The sequence below is a fragment of the Panthera onca genome, chromosome B4 (assembly GCF_046562875.1).
Source record: "Panthera onca isolate mPanOnc1 chromosome B4, mPanOnc1 haplotype 2, whole genome shotgun sequence".
Lineage (NCBI taxonomy): Eukaryota > Metazoa > Chordata > Mammalia > Carnivora > Felidae > Panthera > Panthera onca.
Window position 1 is genome coordinate 36414424 of NC_138345.1, and position 18290 is coordinate 36432713.

The 18290-nt window shown below is 37.3% G+C and overlaps 1 protein-coding gene across 13 annotated transcripts in view; it reads right to left on the bottom strand.

The window, feature by feature from the left end:
- The window catches only part of ERC1 (ELKS/RAB6-interacting/CAST family member 1), a 523992-nt gene that overhangs the window by 409626 nt on the left and 96076 nt on the right, over positions 1-18290 (bottom strand). For all 13 annotated transcript variants that reach the window (XM_078450206.2, XM_078450210.2, XM_078450204.2 and 10 more), the window contains exons 3-4: positions 17663-18079; positions 1503-1577 (exon numbers count right to left, since the gene is read on the bottom strand). In XM_078450206.2, coding sequence (XP_078306332.1) covers positions 1503-1577; positions 17663-18079 — 492 coding nt within the window. The remainder of the gene's footprint in view (positions 1-1502; positions 1578-17662; positions 18080-18290) is intronic.

The window sequence follows — 18290 nt, forward strand, 5'->3', positions numbered from 1 at the left end:
TAAGAAAGAGTATGTTGTTTAAAAAAAAAAGAATATGTTTTTCATAAAAATAGTAACAGGAGCAGCAGCTAACAGTTTACTATATGCCAGGTAGTATTCAAAGTGTTTTACTTGCTATAATTAATTTAAACCTCAAAACAACCTATGGGATACATACTATTACTATCGCCTTCTAGCCATAAAGAAATTGAGGCATAGAGAGGTTAGGAATTACTTGCTCTATTGTCATACAACTGATTCAAGTAAAGCCAAATTTTGAATCCAAGGAATTTAAGAAGACAAGCTCTTAATCAACCTAACATAAAGCCTAAAGATTTCTACCTATTCATTAACTTAAAGCAGAGGTTTACAAAGCATGGTCCATGTTCTATGTTCTGGGTCCCCCCAGACCTTTTCAAGAAGTCTGCATAGTCAAAACTATTTTCATAATAATACCATGATTTGATTTGCCCTCTCCACTATGTTACCATTTGCACTTCAGGTATAAAAGCAATGGTGGGAAAAAACTGCTTGTGTCTTAAGACAACAGGCAATAGCACCAAACCACGCTAGCAGTGACTGCACTCTTCAGTATCGGGTACTCACAGAAAAAAAAAATTTATTAAAAAAAGTTTTTTGTTTTTTGTTTTTTTTTTTTAAGTAAGCTCTAGGCCAAATGTAGGGCTTAAACTCATGACCTCGAGGTATCTCACGACCTCAAGGTCAAGAGTCACATGCTCCACCAACTGAGCTAGCCAGGAGCCTCAAGAAATAAAAATTTTAAAAGACTACTTCCTTTTGGGGATGCCTGGGTGGCTCAGTCAGTTAGGCGTCCAACTCTTGATCTCAGCTCAGGTCTTGATCTCAGGGTCATGAGTTCAAGCTCCACATTGCACTCCATGCTGGGTGTGGAGCCTACTTAAAAATTTTTTTAAAAAGACTGCTTCCTTTGAGAATGTCCTTAATGAAGCAGTAAAAATTATTACTTTTAATTAATCTCAAACCTTAGGAACACATCTTTTTAATATTCTGTGTGATGAAATGGGAAGGAGCTAGGCATTTCTGCACATTGAAGTATGATAGTAGTTCCTTAGAATAGCACTTGTGTGCCTCTTTGAATTGCAAGCTGAATTAGGTTTTTTCATGGAACATCATTTTTACATGAAAGAACAATTGACAAACTATGGTTACTAGAGTTAATATTAGGCAGACATTTTCTAAAAATAAATGAATGAGCTTGTCATTTTAAAAGAATAAAAGGGTCCTGAGATCAAAAGGCTTAAACACAGCCGATTTAAAGGAATTCTGGACAACTTTTTGGTCCCATCTGACTTATGATCTATAACTAAAAGGGAATAAAACTAAAGTTCTTTTAAAGTGTCTTTTCATTGTCTTACTATTTCTTCTTAAATCTACAAAATAAGCAAAATATTGTTACATACCACTTTCTAAAACTCACACATGAAAGTATGTAATCACTTCAAAGTGTAAACTGACTCATAAGCTTCTTTGGAGACTCTTACCTTCATTTCAATAACAGTTTGCAGAGCTTTTGTTTTGGCAGAATCAGGAGCATTCTCAAATCTCCGATGCATCTCCTATACAAGAGAAGCAAAAGAGAGTAAGTGTCTCCTTTTCACTCTTATTTTTGCTCATGGGGAGGGTAGGGAAGGACAGGGAAGAGGGAATAATTGAGTAAAACAGATGATAACCCCAGTCCCGTGTGACACTTTGATCCCTGTCTACCAGACCTTTCCCAGCAGATCAGAGAAGGCTAGGGAGGTATGTGGGTCAAATACACAGGCACAAAGAGTCCCCATCTCGAACACCTAGTTATTTAAATTTAGTCACAGAGATGACATTAGAACAACAGATGAAAACTACACCACAACCCGAGATTGGTGTATCAATCCTCCACATGACTCTAAGATATACAAATCAGAACTCCAAACAATCCAAAAGGAAGATTAGAAATAGTCTTTTTTCAAAGGAGAAATAAAGGTAGTCACAATCAGTCTGCATTGCACAAAGCTGCTTTTAGTAGCTTTTAGCATTTGTGTTAACCACATCCTTTCCATAACATACACACCAGAGTAACAACCTGGCTACCTATGATGAAAATCTCTCTCCAATAGGGCAACAACTGGGAAGAAAAAAGAAGATAAGGCTGTTGGACAAGTTTCCTAAGTAGTTCATATTTAAATTTATAAAATGTCATAAAAACATAGCTATTCTTTTTAATCTAAATTTTAGTGAGTTCAGAATCAGGAAGAAAGGAACTGATGGTAGTAGTATCACATTCATGGCCTTCCAGGGTTACAGCAAAGTTATTGGACCACCTCAGGCTATTTCCTGTCAGATTTTGTGAATGTCTCTGAGTTAATCAGTCAACATTTTCAAAATACTCTGGGACAACTTCTAGTGACCCAAGAATACACAGATGAATACTTTCCATCTGAACCATACTTAACCATAACAAAAGGAATGTATAATACTTTAATTGCACCTTTCACCTAATTTATTCATTCTTGCCTGACCAGAAAGAATGGTTTGAGAAAAAGAAAACAGAACTGCACACTTCACTGAGTTACCTCTTTCTGAAAGACTGACAGAAAGAACTGATAAAAGTTCTAAATTATAAACAGTTTAAACACCAGTTTAAACACCAGTATCTTCTTAACATCCACATTCACACCAGCTGGCTGCTGAAAGTATAGTGCAAACCACTATTAATACATACCACCCTTTCTGACCACGCTTTCTGCTACTTTTCTCCCTAACTCCAGCCTTAAATATTCAACAAGGTATTCGATCCACATGTGTGACAAACACCTCAAACTCTCCAGGCCCAAGAGTAAACTCTTGGAGGTGATCCAAAAGCTGTTCCATCCTTCCACTTACTCAAGTGAAAAACCTGAATCTTCTTAATGCCTTCCTTTCTCTTTCAAGTCAGTCAATCAGGAAATACATTTAACTCTAGCTTCAAAACATATCTGAAATGCAAGCACTCCTTGTCATTTCCACTATGACCATTTGGAGCGAGCCACTAACAAAAATATATCTTCTAATCCAACGACAAGCTCCTAATTAGGCCCCCCTCTCTTTATCTTTCTCCCCTACATTCTATTCTCAACAGAGCATCCAGAGTCACCTTTTTATTTTTTTTTTTTAACGTTTATTTATTTTTGAGACAGAGAGAGACAGAGCATGAATGGGGGAGGGTCAGAGAGAGGGAGACACAGAATCTGAAACAGGCTCCAGGCTCTGAGCTGTCAGCACAGAGCCCGACGTGGGGCTCGAACTCACGAACTGTGAGATCGTGACCTGAGCCGAAGTCAGACGCTTAACCGACTGAGCCACCCAGGCACCCCCAGAATGACCTTTTTATTTTTTTTTTTTTTTAATTTTTTTTTTCAACGTTTTTTAATTTATTTTTGGGACAGAGAGAGACACAGCATGAACGGGGGAGGGTCAGAGAGAGAGAGGGAGACACAGAATCGGAAACAGGCTCCAGGCTCCGAGCCATCAGCCCAGAGCCTGACGCGGGGCTCGAACTCACGGACTGCGAGATCGTGACCTGGCTGAAGTCGGACGCTTAACCGACTGCGCCACCCAGGCGCCCCCAGAATGACCTTTTTAAATATAAATTTAATTTTGTCCAATTAATTAATTTTGACAAAATTAATTTTGTCCTCTACTCAAAACTGTCACGGCTCTCTGTCTGACTCACAGCAGAGTCAAAGTCCCCTCACAGTGGCCTACAAAACCTTATCTCTTACCACTCTTCCCTCAGTCACCATGCTTCAGCCACACAGGACTCCTTGCTGTTTCTCAAATATGCTAGGCATTGTCCTGTTCCTTAGGACCTTTACACCAGATGTTCCCACTGCCTAAACTCTCTTTCCTGAGCTCATAGAGAGGACTTTGTGTCCTTCAAGTCTTGACTCAAATGCCTCTTCTGTATTAGGTTTATGAGTTGTGATAATCATATTGTAGTTATACAAGAAAACGTCCCTATGTTTTAGAGATGCGTACTACAGTGTGTAGAGGTAAATTACATCGTGTCAGGAATTCTTTTTAAATCTTTGGTAAAAAAAGAAGAAAAAGCAAAAATAGGACACATGAAGCAAGTGTGGCAAAATTTTGGTAACTGGTATATCTGAGTGATAGGCATATGGAGATTCATTATGCCATTCTCATTACTTTTGTGTAAGCTTGAAATTTTTCATTATAAAATTAATGTTTAATGTTAGTGTAATGTACCTTATTTGAAAACTTAAAATGCACAAAAAAGAACCCATATGTCCTTTTCCCTCTACTTTACTCAACTTTTTCTTGTCCCATAGCATGTACCCTCTAACGTATGTTATGTGCCTCTATAAGAACATAGAGGGCCAGGGTCTTTGTTTCATTCACTGTTGAATCCAAAGTGCCTAGGACAATAGCTGGTACATCAGTAAGTGCTTAAGAGACATTTAAAGAATGAATGATGAATGAATGAATAATGAATGGCTACCAAACTTTCAAGAATTAGCTAAAGAGGGAATCTTCTCATGTGCTGAATTATGTACACCTCCTCTTACTTCTACACAGCCCTCCTCTAACACTTAGTACACTCTATTTGGAATGATCTTCTTCTCTAACATACCAGCCTGTACACTCCTTCAGGGCAAAATTGCCTTTTGTATTCCAGACACTGTCTGACATGTAAGCAATCATTAAAAATGATTTCTCCCCCACATCCATTCCTCTTTGGCTAGATGAAGGAAAGACTGAATAAATGAATAAATTATCAGCTAGTATTCATCTTCATCCCTGTATTGGAGCACTCTCTCTAAAGTATCAAAAAAGGATCTCCTTATTTCTAAATCTAAGAGCTGTTGTCCATCCACATCTTTTCTGAACTCCATGTAGTAGCTGACTTTTTTAAATGAAAACAGAGAGTGTTAAGGGAGAACATCTTTAAGATTTCTAACTGCCTTCCATTAATGAATTATCCTAGCTCTAAATGCTTATTCTCTGCCCTTTCTCCTATCCTAAGCACAGACATTTTCTAAGTTCCATCCTTGGAACTCTTCTCAATTCTATTGCCCCAATCCAGGGACTCCACTAGCCCACAGAGAAACTTGAAATGAATTAGACAATAGCAACCCCTCTGGGGTAGATGCAACCTCACCATGAAGCACTGGTTGAGTTTTAGGCCACATCTGCTCCATCAGCAGGAAGCTTTTGTTTGGTTGAACAATGTGCACACCAATCATACAAGGAAGCCCTTCCCCAGTCCCACAGATTCGACTACAGTTGATCTCTGAACAACAAGGGTTTGAACTGTAATGATCCACTTATTTTTTTAATAAATACAGTAAAATACTGCAAATGTTTTTCTCTTAGGATTTTTTAATGACATTTTCCTTTCTCTAGCTCATTTATTATAAGAATACAGTAAATAACATATAACACACAGAATGTGTGTAAATCACCCACTTATGTTATCAGTAAGACTTACAGTCAGTAGTAGATTATTAGTAGTTAAGTTTTGGGGGAGTCAGACATTCTACACAGATTTTCAACGTTTTTTTTTTTTTATTTTTTATTTTTATTTTTGGGACAGAGAGAGACAGAGCATGAACAGGGGAGGGGCAGAGAGAGAGGGAGACACAGAATCGGAAACAGGCTCCAGGCTCCGAGCCATCAGCCCAGAGCCTGACGCGGGGCTCGAACTCACGGACCGCGAGATCGTGACCTGGCTGAAGTCGGACGCTTAACCGACTGCGCCATCCAGGCGCCCCAGATTTTCAACTACATAGGGGTCAGCTCCCAACCTCCTCATTATTCAAAAGTCAACTGTATTACCTTTCCATGGATGCACTGGAAAATATATTTTTCTATTCTTGTAGTGGACACTTATCACTTTTTCTTGCCATGGTATCTAATCTCCCTTCTACATTTGGGGATTCTACATTTTAAGCCAAGAGTCCTTCTGCAAAAGAAGTTAAAAATGCCACCTACTTTTTTCCCCAGCCTTTCCTGCAGTTAAAGCCCAGACACAAGACCTAATCTCCCCAATGAGACACATACATCACTTACTTTGAATCAGAATCTTGTAACAGAAGCAGGGACATGAATAGAGACAACTCTGTCAATGAGTGGCAGAGGCAACAGCCACCTCAAGTTCCCAGTCTCAGGAATGGCAGAGATTCCAAGGGTAGGGAGCAGTGTCAGTGGTGTCAGCCAAACAAGCTACCGTGTTTGTGTCCTGCACCAGGAGCACCACTGTCTAGACTAAACCAATAAAGGAACATGATGGATTTGAGGCTATTTTTTGGCTATATAACTTCTGAACCCAGACTCTTCAGCGCTCCTAGAGATTATGGAACCATCATCTCTAGCCTGGATTACAGCAACAGTCTCCCAAAGTTGATCTCCTTAGTAACACAATGGAAGACTGTTACTTTAATTTAATTATTTTAATTAATTCTTTCTCGACCTCCCCAAACAATTCATCCATATCACTAATGAATTCCAGGGTGCCAAATCTAGTGGACCCCTTTCTGTCCTCATCTTCCTAGAACTCTCAGAGGCATTCAAAGCAGTGGGGCCACTCCCTCCTATATACACATTTTCTCTTGACTATTATGACACCACACTCTCCTATTTTTCTTTTTCTCCAAGGGCTCCTCTATTTCTCTTACAGGTTCCTCCTTCAAAATTAGACCCCTAAATACTATAGTGATCAGGTGACCAGTCCCTAAACTCTCTTCTCTTTTCCATCGAAACTCTCTAATCTTCTACACTGCTTAAAATTCAATTGAAATGCTAGTGAATTCCCAGGCCTGTCCTCTGCTCTGATTTCAAGACTCCTTTATCCAACTGTCCATTTGACATCTCTATTTAGAGGTCTAGTAGATAATTTAACTTTTATTATCTGTAACAAAACTTAATTTTACCTTCCTTAATCTAGCTATTCATCTGATGAGTGTGACGAGAGGTAAGTCTTCTCCATCTCACTAAACATCACTACCCTCCAGTAGCTCAAGCCAAACACCAGTGTCTCCTTTCATTCTTCCCAGATGTTCAAAATTCAGTAGCAGGCAGTGATTGCTCCATCTTCAAAATATTTCTTGAATTATTCCATTGTACTCCATTTCCAGCTCAGTTTAACCCCACATTACTACAACAGCTGTTCATTTCCTTCCATTTCCTCTGTCCACTCTCAAGAGAGCACCAGAGTAGTCTTGATAAAGCATCAACAAACCATGGGAGTTTAGTCTGCTTTGAATCTTTCAACGAGTTTCCCATTCACTTCTCATTCTCTACAAAATCAACATGATCTGACCAAAATGAATAGAAGACTGACCCTCCTGTTGTACTCATTTTAAACTATTTTAAAATTAGATAAAATGCATGAAATAACTGTTTTCAGACACTGGAAAAAGGCACACTGATCTATGATCCTTGAAAGAATAGAAACAAATGTGATGGCCCAAACCAGCTCTTCAGAATATGATGCAAGGAGAGAAAGCCAAACAGAAAAGAGCAGTCATACAGAGCTCAGAAGACAGATCAATGGATAAGACTCCTAAAGACAGTGAAAATGTGCAGAGCAGAGTATCACAGAGAAGGAAGCTAGCCATAAAAGCAGCAGTATCTAATTTGACAGGGGTCCCCTTGAGTATTTGGCCAAATACTAAGTATGTACGCACAGGGCAAGACTCCACAACGTCAAACAACAACTACTAAGGATAGAACAACTACCCAGAGAGCTATGAATTGAGCAACTACCTGAACTCACATGAGGCTAAGGAAATTTTAGTTCCAAAGGGCCAAAATAAAGAAAACATCAGAGGCATTTAACAGAGACACCAGAAAGTCCAAGTCTTAGAAGTCGCAATCATCTGATGAGTGTGATGAGAGGTAAGTCTTCTCCATCTCACTAAACAGCACTGCTCTCCCAGTAGCTCAAGCCAAACACCAGTCTCTCCTTTCATTCTTCCCAGATCTTCAAAATTCTCTATATAGAAATTAAGGCCTCTATAGGAAAGGCTATCTAGATCAGCTCTAACAGAATTTAAAAGCAAGTCCTATAAAGATCAAGTTAATCCACAACACTTCATTTAAGGAAGACAGTAAAATCCAGAACACACTAATGCAGGACAAAATCTCAACACGTTAGTTTAAGCCATAATAATTTCTCACCTACACTAAAACAACAAATCCACCGGCTTCCTATGAGCCTCGAGTTTGTACACATTTAACCTATTCTCCACACTGTAAATAAGATGACCAACTGGACACACAGCAGATATTTAGTAATATTTATTCAATAAAATGAGTGTACATATAGAAAAATAAAATGAATCCTACTAATTGTAAATAATCTTCATCGATTAATAAAATCCTATAACCTATACATTTCTCATTTGGTGTTTCTATATCTACTTGAAAATATTAAAACTGCATTTCCTTGATACCTCACAATTCAGATACTGAACAAATTAATTTTATCTGACTTCTTTCCTATTACCTAATTCCAAATAAGGTCAATTTCCAAATGTTTTATAAAGTTAAATTATAACAATTTTACTTTAAATCCTAGCAACCACATATGCAAAACATAAAGAAAATAGAAATCCATTTGAACAAAAAATCCTCCTTTGCTAAGGAACTAGGCTGCATTTTAAACCATCCACAGGCATAAAGCTTTCCTATTAAGACATTTGAAAACCTATCATTCGTAACAAATTTCCATTCAGAGGCCTGCACATTAAAACTCATTATGAACACATCTTGCAGTCAGTGAGCTGATAAACTCCCCTTTCCAACTGAGTACATCAAGCCTCTGACTCATGCACTGTTAATAAAGAGACTGGAAATAGAAATGAATGTACTATTCAAATAAATACAAGAACTAGAATATTCTATTTGCTCACTCTATTTCACTCCAGTGGCCTGAAATTTCTCATCCAAAAACAATTAAAGTACAGGTAGAATTATCTGGATCTTGTTACACTGTCAACTGTGGTAAACAACAGAAAATATGTTCATTTTCTCTCATTAATTTACCAGAATAATAACTAACCTAGAGTTAGAAAACAAGCAAGTTAGGAATAAATCTTCGTATTTTTCTCTCTTTGGCAGTTTCTTTTAAAAAGTCAACTTTTACTTACACAACTGAGAGAAAGAAGTATTTGTGACTGACAAGTAGTACTTATGTCTGAAATTTCTTTTTTCAAGTTTCAGGTTTTAGCCTCCAGCACCCTTGGTTCAAGGGTAGAAGCTCCAGATTACTTGTGAGGCCCCTTTACAGATTCAATCCTCCATACAAGTTCTGGCTTTAGTGTACTCAAAACACAGAGGAGACAGAAATAAAGAAGAAGGGGAGAATAAATGGAAAGAATCCTCACTGTTTTCTGTATCTCTCAGACACCATTGTACTTTAACCCTTTTACCACCTCTAGTAATGGCTTTATTCTGAGAAAACATCATCTTCTTGTCAAAATAGAAATAGGGCACAAATGACACATTTTCTCTCAATCTCCTCTGCTTATACCTTACAACTGCTAATGATAACAGGCATCCCTCAGATACACTAGTTAGATTCAGAATTCCTATGCTGGAACCTAGTCAAATATTAATACTTTTAACCTCAAACATTTCTGTAAACCCCAACATGATAGAAGTTATACTAACAAGGTTTGTTGACTGAAATATTAAAGAGATAAAAACCAGCATGAATGTATTAATGTTTTAAAACAAATTTATATTTTATTTACCACAATAGCATTTACACTTTTAAAATTGAGAGCACATATAGGTATATAAACAATGTGTTTAGTTGGCCAACAGATAATGTTTGGTATGCAGATCCGAAAAAGTCCATAGTCAGCTTAGGTGTGTTCTGCCAACAGACTGAGAACCAAAACTGGGTTTTCAAACTATGGTGTATAACAGAATTACCTGTAAAGCTCTTTAACACTCTGTATGCCCAAACCCCAAGCACAGACCAAGCCAAGTCTTGACTGTAGTTCAATGTTTGTCCACCATATGTCTTCACTATTCTACCAATCAAAGGAAAGGTACTACAGTAAACAATATAAAATCTAACAATAAGTAGTCCCACAACAATGTAATTTAGCATAAAGAAAACACAATGCTTAATTTAAATTTATTATTGTCTTCTTTGGCTTTTCTTTGATGGAATTATTTATCTGTTATCTACAGAATAATTTTTATAAACAAAATAGAAAACTAATCACAAATGCTACTGGAATGCTATTTTAATGTTACAGTATTTCATCAAATCTAAGATGCCACTGATTATAATATATACTATTGTTTTATGTACTGGAAAGAAAGGGGGGAAATGCCTCCAAATAAATAATTACACAAAGCTTTATCATCCAGAATTTTTATTTTATACTGACTATAAAGTAGAACTTAGAGTTCTCTTTTACTTATTTAACCATATTTTAACTATATGCCATTTTGAACTGTTTTCATAACTTTCCCCATGCCAGCAACTCTGGTGTCAATGCTGATTCATCACATGATATTACTGATGACATACTGAACAATTAAAGTTAACATGAGAAATACCAACAAAGCTCACACCCTCAACTACAGTGGTAACAAACTGAGCAGCTATGATTGAATGCACAGGCAAACAAATCAGCACCACTACTGCCTTGTTGACAGACTGTAAGATACTGCCAAGGATAAAATTTAACTCAATGCCATATTGCTAAAGTAAGAAAAACTGTGAGTCTTAGGATTGATGAAATACTCTTTTTCTTTAAAGATGAACACAAAATCCAATAAATAACAAAACCTATGGATATCCTGGTATTGCCAACTCACAATTCTTTTTGATTCCCTTGATCTACTAGTGCGATAATGTGCAAAAGTCATTTCAAGTCACCACTCACCTACCCTAGATTAGAGCTGTTATTAGACTTCCTTGTCCACTCTTGACTCTCCCTCCCCTATTTATTTTCAACATGACCAGAGTAAATTGTAAAAAGCAAACCTGATCTTAACATTCCCTTGGTTAAATACTGGAATGGATTTTTCTTGCACTTTGAATATAACTGTTGCATTACCTGCAAGGATCATGAAGGCAAGTGCTTTATCTCCCAAAGGGCATGTTTTGTTCACTATTTCCCTAGTGCTTTGTACATGCTTAGTGCCAGTAAATATCTGAAGAATGAAAGGAATGGATTTGTCCTTGGATACCTCTTCACCCTGTCATCTGATGCCAGCCTTCACCTTATACAATTTGCTTTTGCCCTCTAGCCTCCTTGTTGCTCCTTCAAAATTCCTTCCCATCAGGCCTTTCGCAACTTTTAACCTTTATTCATGAAACAGTTTTATCCAAATGTTCAGCATGACTTTCTCCTTGTCTTTCCTCCAATCTCCTTACCTCAGGGGCACCTCCTCATACGAGCTTATTCTATTTACAGAAATCCCCTCCCCAACAAAATTAGACTCCACCCAATCATGTAGTTACATCCCATAATTATCAGTTTACTGTCTCCCACTAGATTTTTAAGTTCTAGGAGGGCAGAGACCATGTGGTCTGACATAAAAAAATGTATACCCATGCCCATCCTAGGATCAAATACATATCGAAGGCTCAATAGTTATTTGTTGAATAAATAAAAAAGGAAAAGTGGTGCCAGTAGTCTCTTGTTTTAGAAACAATCTTTATGTATCAGGTTAGCCATACATTAGAAAACTTTACCCCAAATCATCATTTTAACTTTTTGTTAACTGTATTTTCTAACATACACGAATTTAATTCTTTTATTTTTTTTTTTTTTTTAGAAAGAGAGAGAGCATGCATGAGTGGGGGGCAGGCAAAGAGGGAGAAGGAGAAAGGGAGAGAAAGAATCTTAAGCAGTCTCCACACTCAGCATGGAGCCCAAAGTAGGGCTTGATCCCACGACCCTGGGATGATGACCTGAGCTGAAATCAAGAAACGGACACTCAACCAACTGAGCCACCCAGGCGCCCCCACAAATTTAATTCTTTAAAGTTCTTCCTACGGCAGTGAAAGATTCTTTCCTCTCTCAAAATTATATTAAAAGCTTTTTACTTACATTTTCTTCTAGTTTTTATTTTTTATAAAGTAGCTCTTTATTTCATCTAGAATTTGATGTAACTATGTAACTGTTTTCCAAATGGATGGCCACTATTTAAAACATCCATCATATACTTAAAACTGTATTATTTCCGGGGTGCCTGGGTGGCTCAGTCAGTTGAGTGTCTGACTCTTGATTTTTGGCTCAGGTTGTGGTCCTGGGGTTTTGGAATCGAGCCTGCTTTGGGCTCTGTGCTGAGTGTGGAGCCTGCTTGTGATACTCAGTCTCTCTCCTGCCCTGCTCCCCTGCTCTCTCTCTCTCTAAAACAAAATAAGATTTTTAAAACCGTATTATTTCTGGTTTCTATTTTGTTTCATTGATCCAGCTATCCACTGTTGTGCCAGTACATTTTAAGATCACTGGGTTTAAAATACGTGTATCATGGGGCACCTGGGTGGCTCAGTTAGTTGGGCATCCGACTTCGGCTCAGGTCATGATCTCACAGTTCATGGATTCAAGCCCCACATCGGGCTCTGTGCTGACAGCTCAGAGCCTGGAGCCTGCTTCAGATTCTATGTTTCCCTCTCTCTCTGCCCCTCCCCGACTCACTTGCTTTCTCTCGCTCTCTCGCTCTCTCTCAAAAATAAACACTAAAAAAAATTTTTTTAATAAAAAATAAAGGGGCACCTGGGTGGCTCAGTCAGTTAAGCACCCAACTTCAGCTCAGGTCATGATCTCATGGCTCATGGGATCGAGCCCTGTGTGGGGCTGGGCTGACAGGTGGGAGCCTAGAGCCTGCTTCAGTTTCTGTGTCTCCCTCTCTCTCTGCCCCTCCCCTGCCTGCTCTTGTTCGTTCTCTCTCTCTCTCTCTCTCTCTCTCAAAAATAAACATTAAAAAATTAAAAAATAAAATAAAATAAAAAATAAATAAAAATAAAATATGTGTATCATGATCTGCTTAAGCAAGTGTTCCTACACTGTTCTTCTGCAAATAAACTACAACATCATTAAGGCATGTTTGAAAATCATTCCCAGTAGGATTACATTAAATTTATAGATCTGGGGTAAGGTGACATCTTTATATTGATGTTCCCATCTACACTATAATGAAAAATTAGCCTTTTCCTCTCCATTACCATTACTGATATTATTTATTACATTTCCTTACCTAATTGTACCATGTAACACACCCAGAATAATGTTAAATACTGATGAACCCAACCATCTTTGACCTCTTTCTAAAAAAAATTTTTTTTAATGTTTATTCACTTCTGAGAGACAGAGAGAGACAGAGCATGAGTGGGGAAAGGGCAGAGAGAGAGAGGGAGGCACAGAATCCAAATCAGGCTCCAGGCTCTGAGCTGTCAGCACAGAGCCTGACACGGGGCTCAAACTCACGAACCGCAAGATCATGACCTGAGCAGAAGTTGGACACTTAACTGACTGAACCACTCAGGTGCCCCTGACCTCTTTCTAACTTCAGTGGGAATTTCTAATATGGCACAGTAAGCCTGATGCTGGCTATTAGTTTGAAATGTGGTTATTATATACATTTATTATGTTATTATTTATTTAAATCTTATTTAAAAGTATTCAATTCTTATTTTTAGTTCATTTTGTTTCATTTTCAATCAAAATTCTGTAACATTTTATCTAATATATTTCAGACAGCCATCAAATACCACAAGATTCTCTTTTCCTTTTATCTAATACAAATTGTAACTGTGTATGATAAATTAAGCCATTCTGGCATTGCTGGAATAACCTCCTTTTGGTCAGAGTATTATCCTTTTATCATAATGCTGATTCTATCTGCTAATATTTTATTTATAATATGTATAACTAAACTCATAAGTAAAATTAGTTTTGAGTTTAACTTGTTTTCCAAACTTCATCAGATTTGAGAACCCAGTGGTTTCACTGGGGAAAAAAAACTTGAAATGCTATCCTTCTTTCTGTAAGTTCTAGGTTTAAATTTTTTGGCCTACATTTCAACTTACTCAACGAACATTTCTTGAGTACCCACTGTGTATTTGATAAACACTGGTAAAATAAAGATTTTTTTAAAAACATGTATCTTTGAGGGCGCCTGGCTTGCTCAGTCAGGGGAGCATGCAACTGTTTATCTCCAGGTTGTGGGTTCGAACCCTATGTTGGGTATAAAGATTACTTAAAAATAAAATCTTTAAGGGCACCTGGGTGGCTCAGTTAAGTGTCTGACTTCAGCTCAGGTCATGATCTCACAGTTCATGAGTTTGAGCCCAGGATCAGGCTCTGTGCTGACAGGTTGGAGCCTGGAGCCTGGAGCTTGGTTCAGATTCTGTGTCTCCCTCTCTCTATCTGCCCTTCCCCCCATCATGCTCTGTCTCTCTCTCTCTCAAAAATAAATAAAAATATTTAAAAAAAAAAAAAATATATATATATATATAAAATAAATAAAATATTTAAAAAATGTATCTTTGATGCAAAAAATGAAGCAAACAATGAAGAAACATACAGGTAAATATAAATATACTATCATAGGATTGGTTCATCTACATTTAAGTATACAGCTACACAAGGAAAACTTCAAAGAACTAAAATTTGGTCTAAGTCTTGAAGGTAAATAGGAGAAACAGAAAAGAGAACTAGAATTCTAGACATTTGTTTCTGAAACAATCATTTCCACCTGCTCTTAAGTAATTTTAATTTGTATGACTGTGTTTTCCTGTAAGATGATGCTATGTTACTAACAGCAACTAGAATTGTGTGTTGGTATGATTGATAAGGCCTACCTATATTTCTTCCACACTATGTACGTAAGTGGGACTTGATATTGTAGAGCTTGTTAGTTGAAAAATCAGTCTTATATTCATGTTTTTTTCTACCACTGTTTCAAATTCACCACATCTCTGTTCTCTGCCAGAGTAACAATGTAGCTTTTCACACTCCTTAACTGTTCACAATTTATTAACTCCAAAACTCAAAAGTAAATAGGCATAATAAAAAAGAATGCAATCTAGCCACTTACGATAACATGGATGGACTTAGAGGGTATTATGCTAAGTGAAATAAGTGAAAGAGACAAATACCATATATTTCACTTATATGTGGAATCTAAAACACAAAATAAATTAACAAAAAGCAGAAAGAGTCTATAGAGGACAAACTGATGGTTGCAAGAGGGGAGATGGGTTGAAGGATAAGCAAAATGGGTAAAGAGGAGTGGGAGATACAGAATGAAGAAGTCACAGGGATAAAAGGAGAGCACAAGAAATATAGTCCCTGGTACTGTTCTAGCATTGTATGGTGACAGATGGTAGCTATACCTGTAGTGAGTACAGCACAATGTACAGAGGTGTCAAATCACTATACTGTACACTTAAAATTAATGTAATGTTCTGTGTCAACTATACTTCAATTTAAAATGCTTTCAAATAAATAAATGGGCATAGGTTGAAACATTCAGAACAGAAGCAGTAAAAACATAACACTCAAAATTCATGATGCTGGGAAACATTTCAGGTTGCATGCTGTGTGAGATTATTACAACTTCTCTAACAAAAGTCTATGGCCAGGCTCTAAGTAATCTCATTAAAATATAAAGTCTTTAATGTAAATTGAAACAAACTCAGGATGTGCCTGTAACATACCAGTTGACTGAAAATTTCCTAAAATATTACAGTCTGATAATGTGAAGAGCCTAAAATGTACATAGCTGCTGATTAATCCTAACAACATGTTATATACACTGCTGGGAAGATAAACTGGTCCAATCACTCCGGAAGATGAGATTATTCAGTTTCAAAAATGTACACACCTTTCAAGCAAATTCATTTCTAGGAATTTATCCTAAAGAAAAAAATTAATGTACAGAGATATATGGTTAAGGATATTCAGCACAGCAGTTTTATACTACTGAAAAATTAATAGTGGTCTAAATTTTCAATATTCAATCAAACGTTATAAATTCATCTGAAATTACAAAACTCTACATATACCTGACAAAAGATGGTCAAATACATTATCAAGAAAAGCATGTGACATTACATTATGCATACTACACTAACACAGTAGCCACAAGCTGCACATAGATACTTAAATTTAAATTTAATTAAATTTAATTCCAGATTAGTTATAGTGAAATAAAATTTAAGTCAGTTCCTCAGTCACACTAGCCACAATTCAAGAGCTCCATAACCATATGTGACTAGTGGCTACCATAATGAACAAAGCAGATACAGAACATTTCCATCATCACAGAAACTTCTATTAGACAATACTAATGTACAGTATTCTATCTTTTTTAAGAGAAAGAAATACAGAAGGGTGGCGAGCTGGGTGGCTCAGTCAGTAAAGCATCCAACTCTTGATTTGGGCTCAGGTCATGATCTCACGGTTGTGAGATCAAGCCCTGCATCAGGCTCTGTGCTGGCAGCAAGAGGTCTGTTTAGGGTTCTCTCTTTCTCTCTGCCCCTCTCTCACAATAAATAAATAATTTTTTTAATGCAGAAGGAATGTATACATAATAAAAATGACTGGAAACATATGCATAACAGTTATCAGTAGGTAATGATACCTGGGATTTTAAGTTTTTGCTAATTTTACTACAATAAGCTACCATGAATTTACTATGTAATAAAATCATGTTTTTAAAAAACACTGAATTTCCTCTTTATCAAAAATAAAATGTCCTCACTGTAAATATTTCATATTCCTTACAAAAGGAGAAGTTATAGAACTACAAATATAGAAGTATCCTTCTACAGTTACTATTTTGCTGCTTTGGGAATATTCCATGCTTTAATTCCTTTCCTCATACTTCATTCAGACTGACAGTAACACAATTCTGTGATTTTTTTTCCGTATCCAAATGGGAAAGTTATCTGAAGTCTCTGGCCACATATAGAGAATTACAGCTGTCGATTTTTTTTAATTCAAAGGAAGATGTATTTTTCATTTATGTTTTCTTAAAATGAATCATTACCTAGAAAAGTGAAAGGTTATCAACAGTCACAGTGGCCAGCTTAAATCTGAGTTTCCTCTATAAAAAATAACTGACAGTGTGCTCTATATAATTCTTTCTCACTGTGCCTCCATGGCAGCAAATGATTTTTATTACATATCTTTTAGAGCAAGGCAAGTTTCTATGGCAACCACAGAGCAAACATCCATTACTACTAACAAGGACTATATAAGCACATCTAAACTGAAGTAAACACTTTTTCTCTTAATAATATTCTGAAATTAAACAATAATTAGGTAATCTGATTCTGTTTTTGCTGTGTGTGTCTCTATGAACAAATCAAGAGATGAGTAACAAACTAAGAAAATTCTGTGTCCCTCTAGCAATAAAATGTGTCTACAGAAACCAGATTGGGGGCGGGGGGGGGGGGGGGGGGGGGGCAGAAAGACCCAGAAATTTATCAAGCCAGTATACATACTAGTCAATGCCATCTCATACAAGAGAGCAAATCAGAAATCAGTGAAGCACTTAAATATCAAAGAAGAAATTCCCTTCGGGCTAACTCAATGGAGTATGTAAATTTATCTAAGTCAAGATGCTGACTAATGCGGGGTGGGAGAGACAATCAGTAAGTCAAGACAACTGAAAAAGCACTCACCTCTCTCAACATACTGTTCTCTTTTTCCTTCTGCTCCAAAAGGCTTTCTAGGTGGTGGACGTGCATCTCTGCCTCTGCCAGTCGTCTTGTTCTCTCATGATCTTCTTCAGTAGCCTTAGCAGAAAGTCCTTTGCTCTGCAACATCTCCAGAAGTTTCTTGATGGATTCATCCCGAGCATTTAGGGTTTGCTTCTGAGTCTCAATACGCAACTCCATTTCCTCCAAAGTCTTTCGAAGAAGAAACAGCTCTTTGGCCTGCCGCTCATGCTCAGCATGTAACCTCTGAAAGTTCTCCTCTGTCAGCTCTGCCACGAAAGGTTCACCAGTCCTACTGCTACTATCTTGCTGAAACAGCTGGTTCAGGTCCCTCTGGATCCGCAATTCATCCTGGAGAGCCTGGATTGTCATTTGCATGTGCTAGAACCAAGACAAAACAGAAAACCCCAAGTCAGCTTCCCTCCTCAAGAAGAAAAAATAAAGCAGACTGGGAAAGTCAGAAAGTAGCTACCAGGGCTCTCAGAACTTGAATTTAACAAATTAGAATTCATGTAATTTTACACTGTCTTAAAATATGATTGAGATGGGGCACCTGGGTGGCGCAGTCGGTTGGGCATCCGACTTCAGCCAG